Source organism: Elgaria multicarinata, chromosome 1 (genome assembly GCF_023053635.1).
Source record: "Elgaria multicarinata webbii isolate HBS135686 ecotype San Diego chromosome 1, rElgMul1.1.pri, whole genome shotgun sequence".
NCBI classification, from domain to species: Eukaryota; Metazoa; Chordata; class Lepidosauria; order Squamata; family Anguidae; genus Elgaria; species Elgaria multicarinata.
In genome coordinates, this window is record NC_086171.1 from 157312370 (window position 1) to 157331332 (window position 18963).

General features: G+C 44.3%; 1 protein-coding gene across 1 annotated transcript in view; it reads left to right on the forward strand.

Moving 5' to 3' along the window:
- The first annotated feature begins 380 nt into the window (after positions 1–380).
- The window catches only part of LOC134405900 (adhesion G protein-coupled receptor E3-like), a 40407-nt gene continuing 21824 nt past the window's right edge, over positions 381–18963 (forward strand). The window contains exons 1-5 of the mRNA XM_063137182.1: positions 381–460; positions 6471–6632; positions 6707–6843; positions 14310–14462; positions 15843–15920. Of these exons, the coding sequence (XP_062993252.1) occupies positions 381–460; positions 6471–6632; positions 6707–6843; positions 14310–14462; positions 15843–15920 (610 nt within the window). The remainder of the gene's footprint in view (positions 461–6470; positions 6633–6706; positions 6844–14309; positions 14463–15842; positions 15921–18963) is intronic.

Sequence of the window (18963 nt, forward strand, 5' to 3'; positions counted from 1 at the left end):
TATATTCAGAATCATAAACAAACCAAGAATTGCAAAGAGATAATTATTAATGTTTGATTGAAGGGACAAATTGTAGTAGGACAACTGGAGTGGAAAGTAATCTGTAGGAGGAAGGACTCAAAAAAGGAGTCCCACCGTCTTTCAGCCCTGGGCTTACTGACATGCTTTCCAGGTAGCAGTAGTGATGGTGGCCTCAGCCTCAGTCTGGAGGAAGACTTTTTTGGGATGGAAATCAAGTGAATGGAGAGCAAGATGGTTTCACAGATCAGTTTGTTGAACGTTATCCATCTAGTTGTTGCCTTCACACTTTCTCCCTCAGACAGGTAAGGATAAGCTGCCTCTTTTCGAAGGTGACTTCTCACATCAGAAATACAGGCCTCATGGCAGAAATACAGCAGGCTTCTGGACTGAATCCAGGTCGACTTCAACCCCTGAGAGGAGAATCTGATGGTATGACCAGGTATGGAATAATAGCACAATGTATAGTGGTAATAGGGGAGTGCTGCCTCAAGCTTTAAATATTTCTTCTTTGACCTAGGTTGTGACCACTGGTGTGCCTACCAAGGCAATTTCCTTGACTGAATCCAATGTTTGCTGCAGCCTCTGGCGTGGCATTAATGCTACCACACCCCAGCTGGCTGCTCTTGTTCTTGAATTAGCTGGCTAAGCAGCAGCACAGGCACGGATGCATGGGCGTTATGACATCTGCCCTAGAATTCCACCTCTTTAATTACATGAATGGGTATAGGCTGCAATTGCTCAGTGGTGAGGCAAAAGCACTCAGCACATGCTCAGAGGCACTTTTCAGCCATACATTCCACAGTTTAGCCCTTATATGGAATACAAATTCTGGAGAATTCCTACCATAAATTTTCCCTGTAGCTTGGGCTCACTGCATGGCAGCACTCTATGGCCTTAGCTAGACCTACCCGTAAGTCCGCAACAGAGGAGGGGAGATCCCGCGATGCAAGTATCGTGGGATGTCACCTTCATTTACACGTCAGGTGTGGCGACCTCCAGAGGAGAGGCGTCACACTCGCCATTTTTTAATTTTTTAAAGGAACGGAGTGCACGAACGGTCATGCGCAAAGGTAAGGTTTTTTTTAAATTTTAACTTCATTTCCCCGCTCCCCCTACCCTAGCCCCGATGGGCACAGTGCTCCTGGCTCTGCACGAGTAATCGTGCGGAGCCGGGTAAACCCGTGGAAATGGGTCATACGCTCTGCGGTCTCGGGCTCAGCCCAAGGCTGCAGAAAAATTGGGGCCAAAGGGTAGGGCTATATCCTAGGGCCAGGGAGGGTTGATCCCTGCCTGATCCCGGGATCAGGATCCAGATGACACACAGGGACAATCCCGGGTATCACCCCTGGATATAGCCTCGTCTAGCTAAGGCCTATGTTTTGGAGTAATCAATATCATTATAATGGTAATATTATATTTGACTTAAATATTCTGTTTCTTTAAGGAACAAGCAAAAACCAAGGATGAGAGAGGACAGTGCTAAATGGCCACAGTTAAAGAGGGAGGGGATGGACTATAAAACCAGGGCTAGATCTACACGTCATTGCCAAGGCGCTTCTATTTGCCTTTGCGTGTGCGTGTGCGAGCACACACTGAAGAGAGTCCTGGGGAGATGACACCGCGGGGGAGAGCGAGAGGAAGGAGCTGAACTCATCCGCCGCGCGCACGCAAACGCAAATACAAACACACCAAGGGAGAAAAGTGTTTTGCAGGAGGAGCCGCAGCCACTGGGACGCGCCAGAAGAGCCGCCGGGTGGGAGGGGGGATTATTCGAATGGAAGAACACGCGAGGGGGAAGCGGCCAGAGCAGAGCAGCGTCTCTGAATGGGGTAGAGATTCTTCCGCAGACGGCGCTGCCTAGCTCACAGTACACACAGTAAAGAAAGAGGCGCTTCTTTTAGGTACGTCTTTAAAAAAGGAGCACGGAAGCGCCTTCGCAACGACGTGTAGATCTGGCCCAGGAGTGTCAGAAAAGAGGAATTGTCTAGATAGGAAATGTGTATGTTGGAGCTTCTTTGTGAGTGAGGCACTATTCTCTTTTTGCCTTTCCTCAGAGAAGCCATCCCAGCTCCATAGCCTTTCCCCCTCTAAGAGCCTTCAGTTGCTGACATTCTTTCTGGCAAAAAAAGCTTCAGATAAAAGAATTCCAGGGGGGCTTCTAGACCGACAGCTTCTAACACGAGTCACAAAGGATTGAGCAACTATTCTGTTTTTCCCTCTTAACAGATGAAAGAAGAGGTGGGAAAACGTGTGTGTGTGTGTGTGTGTGTGTGTGTGTGTATGTGTGTGTTACAAATGGAAACTGATAATGTATGGACTCCCCCTTTCCGTAAAAATCCATGCTTGCTTGAGGCAGATGATTGCACAGTAAAAACCTTGTCTGGAAACCCCCTCAGAAGGAGTTGGTGCTAATAGGATCTTTCCTCCCATTACAAATAGCAGGTGTGGGGTGGAGGCGTTTTCTGATCTGTACCTCAAGAGGGTAAAGCGTTTAAAAAGAAAAAAGGAAAAAACCTCCCCCCTCCACCGTCATGTTTAAACTGGCTCTACATGTAGCAGAATAAAATGGAAGTATTCAAAAATCTGATTTCCTATCTACAGTCTGAAGTGATGTAGTTCATTCAACCATCTCGCCGCTCTGAGATCTTAATGATATAGGGCGGGATATAAAGGTTTTAAATAAATAAATCTCGTCATTCTAACACCTCTTTCTGTCGAATGTGTAAACTAGGGGCTGAACTAAACATTCTTCAAATCGCAAACAGCAGAGCTATACATGATAACTTATTTACTTCAGTGTAATTGATTCCAGTGGTCACTTAAAAAAAAAAAAAACTCTACAGGTGGCAAGTGTAATTTCAGAATGAAAATGGGAGGTAGGAAAGCATAAATTCTCCACCTCTCAGAACATCATGGACCCGATTCGATTGGGGCCGTGAACATTTACACTGTAAATAGGCTAAATAAGAATTGAAGAATATTTTCTTTAGCCCTGTGCCTAGATAATAGTTTCTGGGTGGTGTATTAGCACCTTCCCTGTGGTGATGGTTGTGAGTTAGATAGCACTTGATAAGGTCAATGTAAATGTATGCATACTTTTCAAATTAAGCATATTGAAAGTTTACTTAAGCTCAGTGCCTTGCTAGACGCTGCCGGATAAGCCGGCAGGGAGGCGGGACGACGGCGCATTAACTTTAGCACGCGCCGCCCCGCCTCCTAGACGGCTGACGCGCAGGGACGACGGATGCCCTGCAGCGTCGGCCATTTTTTTTGTTTTGTTAAAGGGGCCACGTGCGCCCCGAAGACTGCGGACAAGGTAAGCGGTTTTTTTTAGTTAAACCCCCCCCATCTGCTGCTGATCCCTTCCCATGCCTCCTGCCCACTCTTTCCCCGCCCTCCCTCCCCGTCCCCGTCTCCCATGTCGCCCTGTGCCAGCCCTCCCTCCCCATGTCGCCCTGTGCCAGCCCTCCTCCGCCGTCTCCTGTGTCTCCCTGTGCCAGCCCCCGCCATGTCCCCCCCCGGGATCCCCCCTTGGCCTGATGGGCACAGCGCTGAGTGCTGTGCCCAGTCCGTGGCTTTTCCCGGCTACTCGCGAGTAAGCAAGTAGCCGCAAAAAGCCACGGACTTTGCTAGACGTTCCACAGCCCCGGCCTCAGGCCAGGGCTGCGGAAAAGGCACGCCATAAGCGACTTCGCTTATGGCGCATTAAGGGAGGCTTCGGTGCGGCCTGGGGCTGGATTCCCCTGTGCGTCATGTGGATGCACAGCAGGGAAACCGGGCCTCAAAGCACGCTAAGGCCTCGTCTAGCAAGGCCCTCAGTCTCAAGTAATATGGTGGCTAAATACTATTGCCAACGATTACATATCTCTTGAGCCTGAAATACACCCCTAGAAATGACAGAGGTGTGCTATAATCCTGAAAGACTGTGGTAAAAATGGAAGTGCAGACTACGAGCCCCATCACATCTAGTCAAATGCACAGTTCCGGTCGCTTCTTCTGTCGCCACTCCCATGTCGCTTCCTGAAAACAGGAAGTAATTAGCCCCATTCAGTCCTGTAGGGGAGAGCAGCAACCAGACTTAATGAGGAGTTTTTTGCAGTGCAATAATGGCCAGAAGGGGCGGAAGATGGGCGAGAGGCAGGCAATGTCATGTGAGTAATTTGCAAGTGCCCAATAACGAGTGTGCAGTAAAACGCACATTGGATGGAGCTTTACTGCCCCGTTGTATAGTGACCAGGGCAGGATCTACATCACTGCTTTAAAACGGTTTATAACAGTAGTGACAACTGTTGATGCCCAGGACACACTGCCTATACAGTCTTCAAAACGTTTTCAAAGTGTTATATCCTGCTTAGTGTAGGTTTTAGAGACTGAAACTGAAATACTCTTGAGTTTAAACAAATTCATAAAAACAAGTAACTTCCCTTCAATATATGGTAACTTCAGATTCTTATATCCCGCTCAATGCAATATGCTGACACTTCTGTTCTCTCTATTAGCTGAGCCTTGTGCTGTACTCCGGAAGTGCCCAGATGGTACAAAACTGTGTTGCTCTTGCTGCTGTTTCCCCTGCTTCTCTCTCCCATTCTGTCCCTCAGGTTTCCTTTAGCCCGTGCCACCAAACTTGCCCTCATTACCATCAAAGTGGCAAGGAATTCTTGCCCTCCTTCCACATTCAGCAGCATCACTCAAAGTTACTGTGGTCAGGTGTCGTACTTTACAGAGGACAGTCCTCTGTTTTGGGGAGCTAAAAGAGGGACTGTCCTCTGTTTGAAGAGCTATCCAGCAGTCCAAGTCTGGTTTAAAGTCAAAGAACTATATGAAGGGAGAACAGCAGGGGCCTTGTCCCTCAAGTTAGGATTTGGGCAGCAGACTAAGCAGGCACACAAGGCAACTAGTCAGTCTTCACCACTATGTTGAGAGAGATATCTCTTCAAATTTTAAGAATTATTTCTAAATTTGCACCTATACATATACATTTGCATATGTAGTTGTTGTGCAAATTGGTATCCTCTTTTGTCCTCTTGTTTGGTGAGGCATAAGTAGCCACCCTACTCACAAACTGTGAAACCCACAGCCAAACTGTGCTGCCACTTTCTTTATCATCAAAATAGTCTGGAAATCTCTTCAAATAGAGAAGGCCACCAAACAGAGGACTGTCCTCAGACAGCCCTTCAAAAAGAGGACTGTAAAGCAGGACACATGGCTACCCTACTCTCCCCTCCTGCCCCATAGTTTTTAACTGCCAAGCCCCTTCCCTCTATTATTCCCGTCTCCTTGGCAACAGTGGCCTGGAGCTGTGCTCTCCTGACAGCTCTTTTCCTTCACCCCATCATAGGCATGGGATCAAGAGGACATCTTCTTAACAAGATTAAAAATAATGCTTCTATCTTCTTGTAGCGAAGCGAAACATGTGAACAAAACTAATCATGGAAATGGCGGTCTGAATTCTGGTTGTTATAACATAGAAATGTACAATTTAACTCAACATACAGTTCATTTCATTGTTATGGTGATAGGGGGAAAGCCTTTATTATTTTTTGTTGACTTAGACTTTCTTCAGACATGCAAAGTAAATTCAAGCATATCAACAATCAGCAATGACAGTGATTTCCTATGTTTTGTAACAGCGGAAGCCACGCAATCAAACATGGGTGTGTGCTGCTCAGAAAAGCACACGGGCTACAATATGATCTGGCCAGAGGTTGCAGTTTCTTTCACAAAAGGAAGAGAACTGCTTGACAATGTTCTAAATTTACGGGCAATGCACACCATTGCAGAAATCTCTACAGTGATTAAGATTTAAGTGCTGTCAGATAAAGGAAGGTCTAGCTTAAAATTCCCCTAATTTGTGTACTTTACTAAAAATACACTGACCTGTGGTGCCAGCCTTGTATAAGGAAGGAAACAAAGAGTTTTACAGAACTCCTCTAGTTCTGAATCTTTAACAACAACAAAATACTCTTTATACTAGACATCCTCTTGTACAGTTTGGCAAGCCTTCCTTTCAATAGCTAATTACAAGACATGCCTTAGTAGGATTGAGATGGCCTAGCTTGATACTGTTTTTCTGCCAGGAAGAGGTTTTGAAAATAAAAAGAATGAGCCTTGAATGTTCTGACTTGTCAGAGGTATTATATTACAGAACAGGTTTAAGCTATATTGTATCTAATACTAGGGCTGTGCATGGTCCCCCCTCAGAGGCCTTTTTGGAGCCCCTGAACATCCCCGATTTGACTCGGGGTGCTTCGGGGGTTGCCTGCCTCACCTCGGTGCCGAAGCCAAGGCGAGATCCCCCCCCCCAAGGCAACTCAGCCTTCCAAGTCCCTGGGTGCCAGATGCGCAGTCGGCACCCAGGAAAGCTTGTAGCAAGGCTGGCCATGAGTCCATTGGACTCACCTCCCTCTCCCTGTTCTCCACGCTCACTTGCTACTGCATTGTGCCTGCAGCCACCCGCCGCATCGCCGCTGCTGCCACCGCATCGCCACCACCATCGTCGCCCGCCGCATCACCACCACCATTGCTGCCGCCACATCGCCCGCCACAACGAAGAAATGCACCGCACCTGAGAACCAGGCCATGATTTCAAGATATCACAGGGGCTCTGTTTAGTACATCTATGACCACCATAGTTTGTGGTCATAGAGGTACTAAACAGAGCCCCTGTGATATCTTGAAATTGCAGCCTGGTTCTCAGGAGCGCCGTGTTTCCTGGTCACGGCGGGCTATGCAGCAACGCGGTAGTGGCACGGCAAGCGGTGATGGCAGCAGCACAGCAAGCAACGATGGTGGTGGCAATGCAGTGGCAGCAATGCACAGCAGGTGAGTGGGGAGAGGGCGGTGAGTCCAATGGACTCATGGCCGGCCTTGCACTGCCTTTCCCGGGACGGTGGGAAGGAGGGCCAGCACCACTCTGAAGTGGCCCTAGGCACCCTGAAGCTTCAGTACCAATCTGCTTCAGCTTTGGGGAGCCTCAGGCTGACCCGGAACCAACTCGAAACCGAGATAAGGCAGGCCAAATCAGCCCACTTCACCTCGGTTTCGGGGATTCGGCCCGAGGTGGCGCACAGCCCTATCTAATACATCATCTTAATCTGACTACGTTCAGTATCTTGGATAGCACCTTTAGAGTTCTGGCTGGTTCTGACTGAAACCCAGAATGGATTCATAGCCTCATTGAAATCAGAACCACTGGCCTCCATTGCTCAGGCTGCTCCACTGCTCAGATTGCTTCTAGATGAGCCCATTGAAATGAATGGGACTTAAGTCCCAATCATTTCAGTGGGTCTATTCTAAGTAGGAATGACATTGGACACTACCCTTTTATTGTGCAATCTCCCTCCCTCATTCATGGAATTTTACAAGGAGTCTATATCATGTCTTCCTCTTGTAACTCTCCTATGCTTTCCCACTGCTTCTTCTGTCTTCTTTCTTTTCACACACAAAAAGAAAGTTTGTTAAGGAGGAAAATTTAGCCCCACAATGTATTTTGGCTAGTAGCACTATGTGCCGTCAATCTGGGAGTACCCTCATGTGGCTTTCCCCTCCCCCCCCCATTTTAGAGGCCATGATGTTGAGAGGCATGTTCATTACGAAGCCCTTTCGTATCCCCAAGTAGTTCTCCTATTAGATACAACTCCAGTTATGACTATTGGCCACTAGAGGCCCCTATAGTGTTTATAAATATAGATACAGTTTTACAACTTCATTGGCTGCCAGTCCAGGTCCGGCCCGATTCAAAGTGCTGGTATTGACATTCAAAACCCTAAACAGTTTGGGGCCAGGTTATTTGAAGGAACGCCTCCTCCCATATGTACCTGCCTGGACCTTAAGATCATCTACAGGGGCCCTTCTCTGTGAGCCCCTGCCAAAGGAAGGGAGGCAGGTGGCAACTAGGAGGAGGGCATTCTCCGCTGTGGCACCCCGGCTGTGGAATGGGGTCCGCCTGGCACCTACACTGTACTCCTTTCGTCGCCAGCTGAAGACCTTTTTATTCTCTCAGTATTTTAACACTTAATTTTAACTTAAATTTAAATTTTACTGTTTTAACTCTGTATTTTAATCTTATATCAATTTTTGCTGCGTAGTTTTATTCTGGTGGTGCTTTTTATACTGTATTTTGTATTTGTGTTTTTAAACTAATGGTTGTATTATTATGGTTTTAATTTTTGTGAACTGCCCAGAGAGCTTCGGCTATTGGGCGGTATAAAACGCAATAAATAAATAAACAAACAAATAAATAAATAAAAATACAGTTGCAATGGCAAAAATTGCAGGTAGTGCTGCTGCTCTATTAGGGAATGGATTTGGAACTAACTACACTAAAACTTCTCACAAAGTTTTGAGCAAACTCATAACTTCCCTAGAACTCATCTTAAGAAATGAAGAGGGAACAGTGTGTGGGCGGTGTAAGAACTATGTTTCAGGGCATTATGGAATAGTCCCCAAACCTGCAGTGTGTAGTGGTAGTCTTACGATAAGAGTACAAACTTCATGAATGGCAAACCAAATTATTTATTTATTTATTTATTTCTTGCATCTTTATTCCACCCAATAGTCGAAGCTCCCTGGGCAGCTCACAAAAATTAAAACCATTCAAAGTATAAAACAAACAGTATAAAAACATGATATAAAATACAATATAAAAGCACAACCAGGATAAAATCAGCAGCAGTGCAGAAATACAAATTTAAAGTGACTGGCAAACTTAAATACGCAGTTTCAAGTGACTGGCAAACTAAAATACAGACAGTGACATACAACTGAGGAAGATTATTGCAAACAGAATGTATAATCCGGAATTACCGTTTTGATTTGATATTGCAATTGGAACACTGATTTTGCACTGTTGATATTGTATTTGGACTACTGACATTGTATTTGGATTAATTCTGATGTCATGATTTAGAAACTAATTGATAGCATTAATTTTAATGTAGATATCACACTATGTGCATTCTGTGTGTATCAATGCAACATAATGACTGTTGTAAAAGTATATATCTGTTAAATACACATCATTGAATTAACAGAAATATCTCACAAGATAATTTGCGTTCTAAGCATCTTAGGAATTTGAACTATACCCCTTAGGTCCTTATCTATACTTGAACCTCCTTAGGGAACTCTTTCCACAGCTGGGGTACCACAGCAGAGAAGGGCCTCCTCCTGGTAGCCACCTGCCTCACTTCTTTTGGTAGAGACTCACGGAGAAGGACCCCTGAGGATGACCTTAGGGTCCAGGCAAGTACGTATGGGAGGAGGCGTTCCTTCAGATAGCCTGGCCCCAAGCCGTTTAGGGCTTTAAATGTTAATACCAGCACTTTGAATCAGGCCCGGACCTGGACTGGCTGCCAGTAAGTTGGAAAAGGACTGGCGTGATGATGTGGTCTTGTTGGCCAGTCCCTGTTAGTAAATGTGTTGCCCTGTTTTGTACCAGTTGAAGTTTCTGGATCATTTTCAAAGGCAGCCCCACGTATAATGCATTGCAGTAATCCAAACGGGAGGTTATGAGAGCATGGATAACTGTAGCTAGGCTATCTCTGTCCAGATAAGGGCATAGTTGGTATATCAGCCTAAGCTGATAAAAGGTGCTCTTTGCCACTGAGTTCACCTGTGCCTCAAGTGACAGTTCTGGATCCAAGAGTACCCCCAAACTACAAACCCGATCCTTTAGGTGGAGTGCAACCCCATAAAGTTAGTCTTAACCCAATTAGGTTAGTCTTAACTCTGTCCAAAACAGATTTCAGATTATATCAGGGGCTACTGGGACCAAGCAGTGTGGAAATGTTCCTATGTTTACAAGCAGCACTATAAGGGTAGAGGCTGCATAAGAAGATAGCATTCTTCTGGTGACTTTGGGAAGTGCAGAAAGTAGCTATGTCACGTTCCAAGAAGCTGTTCTCAGCACTTCGTAGTTCCTTTATGTTTTAACTCTGGGTCATTGGTATAAAACAAATCTTTCATTAGCTCTGTGCAAACAGGACCATGAGAGACATACTCAACTGCCTTATTCTGGGTGAGTATAAAATTCCTAGGCTACCAAATGCAAGATAGGTAGGGGACAACAGCTCAAGGATAGAACATATGCACTGAATGTAAAAGGTTCCTGGCTCAAACCAGGGTGTTGCCAGTTTAAAAGGAACAGGCAGCAGGTAATAGAAAAATACCTGCACTGGCTGAGACCTTGGAGGCTTGCTGCCAGCCGGAGTAGACAATACTCATCTAGGGGACAAGTATAGGCAGTTTCCTATGTACTATGTAGGCAGATCAAAGTGGGTAAGCATCCCATGGCTAAGCAACCCACATCTCAGTCCAGAGGATGTTGTCAGGGACAAAACAATACAGTGCGGTGCACTGTGATGACCTGAAATCTGTTGCAGAAGATTTTGTAGCTGTATTATTATTGATGATGATAATGATGATGATGATAATGATGTTGTTATTTAGAATATATTTGTTCCTATTAGAACTGGTCCTAACATTTTATATGGGAGTAGGTTATGGGCACAATGAGCTTTGGGGTGAGCAAAACAGATGCTTTCACCTAATGCACTCACCTTAGTGGCTACTATGAAGAGGGCCTTTTCTGCTGTGGCACCCCAGTTGTGGAATGAGCTTCCCAGAGAGGTTCACCTGGAGCCTACATTGTGCTTGTTTCAGCACCAGGTGAAGTCCTTTTCATTCTCCCAAGCATTTTAGTTTTTCAGTTTGTTTTTATCTAACAAACTGAAAAACTAAAATGCCTGGGAGAATTAAAAGGTCTTCACCTGGCACTGAAACAAACTTTTGTTTGTTTATTATTTATTGTAGTTTTAAACTTTTATATTATTTTTATCATCTGTACTTTATTGCCTGGTATTTTATGATTTTAATTGTTGTCAACTGGCCAGACAGCTTTGGCTATTGGGTGATATAAAAATGTGAATTTTTTTTTAAAAAATCTCTCAACAATGCCGAACCCTAAAAGCCACATAACACCTTGACATTGCCTCTGCCAGATCAAGGTGGGACTAGTACAGGAACTGTGCATACTGTTTGGAAAACTCCCGCTAATATCTAAGAGGGCAGGAGAAATTTCCATGCACACATGAGATCAGTATGACTGATTTCAAGGCAGGGCCCATTAGGACTGGGCTGTTTGGAACCTTGCATTGCGTGTCAAACTCTGTTCACTGTAACACAACAAGCTGCTCTGAGAACATTTGTCTCAAACTCTTGTCTCAAACATTTGTTTTGTAATGATTATAAATATTATTAAAAATAATAATTGATAAAGAATAGAAGTGGCAAACCCAAGTCCATTCCAGAATAAGCAGAGCACAATAGGGGAAATGTATTTCAGCCAAAAGGCAGGGAGGTGCGTCTGCTACTTTAAAGATTAATGCATGCGTTTTTGTAAGGAATAATGTCTTGCTTTGGATGCCTTTTTACTTAATTCTCAGCATTTGCTGCCTTAGCAATATGTCCTTAAAATAATTAATAAGGGGGGCTATATTGCAGCACAGAGCTCATTTTAACATCACTTTTTATTGTTATTTATTCTAGGTCTTGGATTTCTTATGTTCTACATAGATGGAACAGGTAGAAATTATTTATCTTCAGTGGAATGGGTTAGGGAAGCGATACTCAATAAGCAGGGGCTGAGTTTTATCTATGCCAACTGATTTGCTTTGCAACCCAAGTCTATATTCCATCATGTTGTCCCTTTCCTGTATTCATCCATGACTCCTTTTACATTCTTAAAAGAAGAATGTAAATCTCCAGTATTCGAGGCAATAAGCCTGTGTACACCAGTTGCTGGGGAACATGGGTGGGAGGGTGCTTTGAACATATTACCTAGCTAGCTCATTTCTCTGCCCTTTGCTGTGGTAGTTTAGTACTGTTGTAGCAAATCAAGAACATATTTCTAGTTTAAATATTTCTGGTCATCTACAGCTTCCTAAAAACCTCCTCTGCAAACTGGCCCTGGATGGAGAACACAGTCACATGTTTTTTAATTTAGCATGAGCTGAATTGTTGACACTGAAATACCCTATTTATTTTTCCAGGAGGTATAAACTGTAATCCTAGCACTATTCATAATGCTGCAACCAGGTGTGCTTGTCAAGGAGGAACACTGGAAAAGACATATGATGAGTTATGTTGTAACAGTAAGTGTATTCATTCTCAGTGCCTTTAAATTTCACCTTCTTAAGCTAAATTGTAGAATGGAAATGTGATTTTCAGCCATTCCTAATGTAGTACTGCTATGTATATTTTGTCAATACTCAACCTGATTTTCAGACACACCTACAGGCGTGGGGAAGCTGTAGCCCTCCAGACATTCTTGGTAAACAACTCCCATAATCCCTAGCCATTGGCCATGCTGACTGAGGTTGATGGGACTTGGAGTCCAAAACATTTGGAGGGCCACAGGTTTCACACCACTGCAACATATGAATGGAAGTCTAATTCTGTCGGTACGAAGGTGGTGAATAGAATAGCAGCTGAAGCTCTGTGTATGCAGACTCTCAGGGGACTCCTGAAACTCTTGGGCGATGGGCAGCTGCCTGTTCTTCTTCACCCAACACCTTCTTCTCTTAAAGATATCAAAGGGTATACAGGGTAAAATCTTGAGGGATATCAAAACTCATTTATGACACAATATATCCATTGGAATCTTGAAAGATATCAAAACAGAATACAAAGATTTGGACCACAATCCTGAGAGATCTCACTCTATAATGATATACAGTTTGGAATATAAACCCTAAAAGATTGAAGTATTAACCATCACCATCTAGCCTTAAAAAACCCAGAAATTACTTAACACATACCCACTTAAAATATGTCAGCGAAACAAATCCAAACTTTCAATTGCGGCCCAATTGTTTAAGCTGCAAAAACACAGTACATAATAGTGCTGTACTGAGAAGGACAGCAAAGCAATAGAAGGTTCAAAACTTCATAGGAGACTTTCTAGGTTCTGAACAGCATGTTTGCAATAATAAAAATCCTTGTCGGTAATATGTGTATTTGGTGCATCTTTCAGGTCCATGCACAAGTTACCCCAGGGCACAGTGCAGGGTCCTGCCTTGATGGCACCAGGTTGCCACAGTGTGTAAGGAGAGCCCGTGCTTTCTCTGCTGCAGAGTGGCATCAGCTAATTCCAATGCAGAGGGATGGAGCAGGCTTCCCGGTGGCCATTTAAATAGCGAAACATCAGGGTCGCTATCTACCCGGGAACATCTCTGCCGTGACACTGGAACGAGGTTAGACAGCAGATGCTCTATGCTCGCTTCATTTCAGCGAAAAAGTTGGGGTAAGTCCCCGACTTTTAAAATTCACAGCTTTTCAGGAAAGCCCCTCGATGGCTGCAAGGTGGTTGCTGCATCATATAACCAATGCAGCAGCACAGCACAGCCACCATGGGGCTTTCAGAGCATATAAGCAGCCCACATGTTACATGGATTATTTGAGTACTAGCATTCATTTGATTGTCACAGAACCAGCTGCACAAAGTAAAGCTGTCATCAGGCTTCTCTTTTGCCATGAGCTAAGAAACATTTAAATCATACCAAACCTAGGATAGGACCAATAGTTTACAATCTAGCACCTCGGCGTTTAGCAGGGTTGCTGAACCTCTTTCAGCCTGAGGACCAATTCAGTTTCAGAGATGCTCTTAGGTGCAGCATTCCAGTGCTAGGTGGGAGCGAAGGAAAAAGGGGATGTGGCTGAAGGGAAAATGGACAGTCCCCCCCCAAAAAAAGAAGCATTAGAGGCAAGGGACAGATGAATCAACACTGTACAAGCACACTAGTGTGACTGGCTAGCACCACCAAGTGCAGGCAGGGCCTACTAATGTCATTGGCCCAGGCTGACTGTGGCTGGCCAGTCTAACTCCAATGCCACAATGTGGTGCCTGTTCATATAATGGTGTGGGCCCCTGACTGTATCCCTCAATTGCAGATCAGTGGGGGTGTTCACCTACTGCCCTTTGCCCCACCTCTGTGTCTTGGTCAAAACTTCAGTTATTCAGAGGGAAACTTGCCAAGATACAATTACATTACACATGTAATGTGTAAATATGACATAGCTAGTTCATTTCTCTTCCTTTTCTAAAAGTCACTATAGTAGTTAGTACTGTTGTAAAGCAAAACAAATGTTTCTGGTCATCTACAGCTTCCTAAGAACCTCCATTTCTTCTCTGCAAACTGGTCCTGGATGGAGATCACAGTCACAGGTTGTTTAATTTAGCATGAGCTTTTTTTCTCTCTCTCACTGAAATACCCTGTTTATCTTCCCAGGAAAAATTGGCAAGATGAACAATAGTTACAGTCGTGTAGGCTGTGGAGATGATGTAGTCTGTGGTCAGAACGCTGATGCTCATATTGAATCCACCTGCGAGTGTTCCACAGGATATGTTATGGTGTTTCGATCTAATGAGAGCTATTGTAAAGGTATTAATACTCAGCTCCTTTTAAAATGCATCTTCTTGAGCTAAACTGTAGAGCAAAAATGTGATTTCCAGTCTTTCCTAATGCCGTTTTGCAAAGTGTATATTGTTAAAACTCAACTGGACTGATACAGATAAGAAGTACAGCAGGGTTTCATTGCATCTTCTTGAGATTAGAATCCAGACTGCATTCCATCAGGGGAATGAAAGGCTAATTCTCACCTCTGCACACAAATCTGTTTTTGCACATTATTGATTAAGGCTGAAATCCTAAACACACTTATAGGAGAGTAATCCTCTTTGAATGAAATGGGACTTACATCTGAGTAAACTTGCATAGCATTGTGCTGTACATCCCACCAATTTCAGTAAACTAATAAGCTTAAATAAATAACTTAATTAGTTGAGTAGTAAACTTTAAATGGGCCATTTCTGTCAACAAAAAAACAACTGTTGCTATATAAACCTATAATATGTTTTTTTTTCCAATTCCAAGCTAACAGCAATGGGTTGGAAGCAGACATTCTTAGACAAACTAGACCCATTGAAATCAATGGGACAAATTATTTAAGACTAACTCTAGTCCCATTTATTTTAGTGGCTCTATTCCAACATGATTAAATCTAGCTCCAACCCAGTGAGGACTGAGAAGTCTAAACATATTTAGGCTACAGTGCTGTCTGCTCATAATTAATTTGTGCAGCTACAGCTGACATCTTTGAACTTTGAACCGGAGAATAACAGTGAAGCCAAATGTAAAGAATCATAGTGCAATTCTACGTATAATTGCATCACTTTTTTTCTACTGTTGTATCAATGTGCACAGGTAATGTGTCAAAGGGGGAATGCACCAATTAGGAAAGAGAGAATGTGCTGGATAATGGGAATAGTTTTTATTGAATGCTCCTGAGGGCAGGCTGGTGGGCACACCAATGCAGCATTTTGGATGGCGCTATGCTAATGCATGGCCATGACAGGATCACGGCAGTAGGAGGAAGCAAAGCAACCAGTGATATAAGTGAACCAAGGATTGTCTTGAGACAAAGCACTGAATTCACAAACTGGCCCTGAGAGGCGGGCACAGTGGTTCGAAACATTAAACAGTGAGAGATGCTTTGGCATCCCCTTAATAGGTGATGGCAAAGTGTCTCTCTTCATCTATGTTTTGTACCACTATGCCCACCTCGCAGGGCCAGTTTGTTTGCTTTCTGCTGGCCTCTCTGTGCCCAGCCACATAGCTGCCTGCTGCCTCTCTGCCAGCCTACCTGCCAGTCTCTGGAGATGCCCCTGACGTCAAGGACTGAAACTGCTCAAGGTGTAAAACCCCAAAGAGGAGGTTTGACAACCTGAGTTTGACCATCTCATATTTACCTTCATGTGACAGGTAGTGGGCCCACCGGACACATTAGATATGAGCGGAGAGCTGGGAAAATGCCAATCTTGGAATATGAAGATGATGAAGGTAAGTTGGAAGCAGGCTGAAGACAATACACAAAGAGACAAGGGAGCCTCTCGAAGCAACATTATCCAGATTGATGGAAGTCAGCAAGTCTGCGAGTGTTTACAGCTGAACAAAAATCTCCTCACCTTCACTTCCACTCCATTTTTCTACCCCAATTGCAGGTGGGGAAAATAGTGTCATTTTGGAAACAGGCTGAAGATGAGCAGGCTGGAAACACTCAGGCTGAGAGACAAGGAACTTCTCTAAGCAAAGTTACCCAGACAGAGAAGTCAGCAAATCTGTGAATCTTTACAGCCAAATGAAACTCCTCAGCCTCCATTTTTGCCAACCCATTTGCAGGTGGCCGAAATGGTGTCATTTTGGTGATTTCTCATGGGGGGAGGAGCTTACCAGTGGCAGTGGTGGCAGACCGCCCAGTGACAACTGGCTGGCGGTTACTGTTTTCCCTCCAGAATGCCTCTGTGATCAACATTCCATTAGCACTGAGAGAGGCTTCCTGATTCGCCAGCTTCCCCTTTTTTGCCTGTGCCAGTTTTATATAACACTATCCTACCACTTTTGCAAAATGCAAGTACATAAGGAAGATACTGCATGAAAAGAACCATGGTGCAATGGAGAATTCCTAGGCCGTAGCTAAACGGGGCGATATCCCAGGGCGATCCCCGGTATTGTCCCTGTGCATCCACATAATGCACAAGGCATCCTGGGAGCAGCGAGGAATGATCCCTCCCTTGCCCCAGGCTCTTGCCCTAGCCTTTGAGCCTGCTTTTTCCGCAGTCTCAGGCTGATCTCAAGACCGCAGAACGTGTGTGCGGGCATTGCCGTTTGTCTCATCTCCTCACGGTTACTCGTAAGGATCTGGGACCCGTGCACAGGGAACAGAGCTCCTCAGGAGCTCTGTACCCATCGGAGTGGGGTGGGGTGAGCGGGAAAAATTATTTAAAATAAAAAAAACTTACCTTTTGCACACAAGCGTTCATGTGCTCTTCTTCTTTAACAAAACAAAAAACAAAATGGAAAGTGCGATGGCCTCTCCCTCCGAGGTCATTGCGCACTGCGTGTAAACAGAGGGGGAGGTCTCGCAATAGAAATATCATGAGATCTTCACCCCTCCATCATGCTAGACCAGGTAGGTCTATTGGCACCTTGGCACTGTAAATAAACTTTTGTAAATATTCTGTTTTGAAGATTGCCTGGTTCTACCTTTGCCTTTGGCTTTTCTTTTTACTAGGTCTATTTGAGGCCCTAATGCATGAGTTGCAGGGCCAAATCCACCCAAAAATTCAGATGGGAACAATTTAGGAAACAACCCTCCCCTTATCTACCACAACACAGACATCCTTCACTTCCTTAGCATGGAAAAAATGTTAGCCCTCCTCTAGTCGCCCGGCACCTCACCCGTCTTCCATGATTTTGCAAAGATAATAGACAGTGGTTCTGAGAGTTTTTCTGCCAGCTCCTTCATTACTCTAGGATGCAGTTCATCGGGCCCTGGAGATTTGAACTCGTTCAAAGAAATTAGGTGTTCCTTGACCATTTATCAATCTCATACTGTAATCCTGCCCCCTCAACTTGTACTTTACTTTTTCCAGGGGTGTCATAGACCCACTTTCGGGAGAAGACTGAGCCAAAGTAGGAATTAAGCACTTCGGCTTTTTCTTTGTCATCTGTTATCAATTTGCCATCCTCATTAAGCAGTTGAACCACCATTTCTTTCCTCTGTCTTTTACTATTCACATATCTGAAGAAAGCCTTTTTATTGCTTTTAACATCCCTCGCTAATCTCAGCTCATTCACAGCTTTAGCCTTCCTGACACCATTTTGGCACTTCTGTGCTACTTGTCTGTACTCTTCTTTTGTTACCTGGCCTTCCTTCCACTTCCTATATATATCCTGCTGGATTAGACCAAGGGTCCATCTACTCCAGCTGTCTATTCATACAGTGGCCAACCAGCTGTCAAACAGCAAGCCACAAACAGGACACAGGTGCTACAGCACCCTACTGCCCATGTTCTCCAGCAATTGGTGTATATAGGCTTATTGACTCTGATACTAAAAGTAGCACATAGCCATCAGGACTAGTAGCCATTGACAGTCTTCTCCTCCAGGATTTTTTTTCAAGCCCCTTTTCAAGCCATCCAAATTGGGGGCTGTCACTACAACTTGTGGTAGTGAATTCTATAGTTTAACTATGTGTTGTGTAAAGAAGTAATTCCTTTTCTCTGTCCTGAATGATGGGATGACCCTGGGTTCTAATATTATGAGAGTGGGAGAAAAATGTCTTCCTATTCACATTCTCCACACCAATGCTCGTCTTCCAGTGCAATATATGCCATCTTTGGTCAGCAGTGCCCTTCTGTGTTCTACACTGGGCAAATAGGCCAGTGTATTACAAATCTCTATGTAAAAGAATAAATAGACATAATCAGAAATGGCAACAGTCAGAAATCAGCAGGAGAAGATGCCAGCCTCCCAGGATGCTCTATCACAGACCTTAAGATGGCTATTCTGAAACAAAGGAACTTCAAAGGGAGGTGAGAGATTGCTGAGTTACAATTCACCAACAGGTTTAATTCTATCACCAGAAGCTTCAATCAGGATAACGGATTTTTATCACACTACATGTATGAATTGGCTTATCCAGTACCAGGATGTCTGTTATCAGCAAGAGCTGTCAATGAGCATTGTTACTATACTGCATTGAATTTCCTTCTGGCTTCATTGTTTACAGCTCTTCCCGGCACCACCGCCATCAGCACAACCACATGTACTACATAAAAAAACAACCAAACTTTCCGTAATAGTCCATGCCTTTGGAATATATTCCATGAAAGTTTATGCCAGAACAATTGTTTGGTCTTTAAGATGGCACAAGATCTTTGACCCTCTATTTCCTCTCTGCTGAATGGCCCTGGATGTAGAGCACAGTCATAGGCTGTTTAATTTAGCTTGAGCAGAATTGTTGTCATTAAAATGCTCTGTTTCTTTTCCCAGGCTTGAACGGCACTGAATCAAGTGGTGGTGGTAGCAGAAGTGACATAGG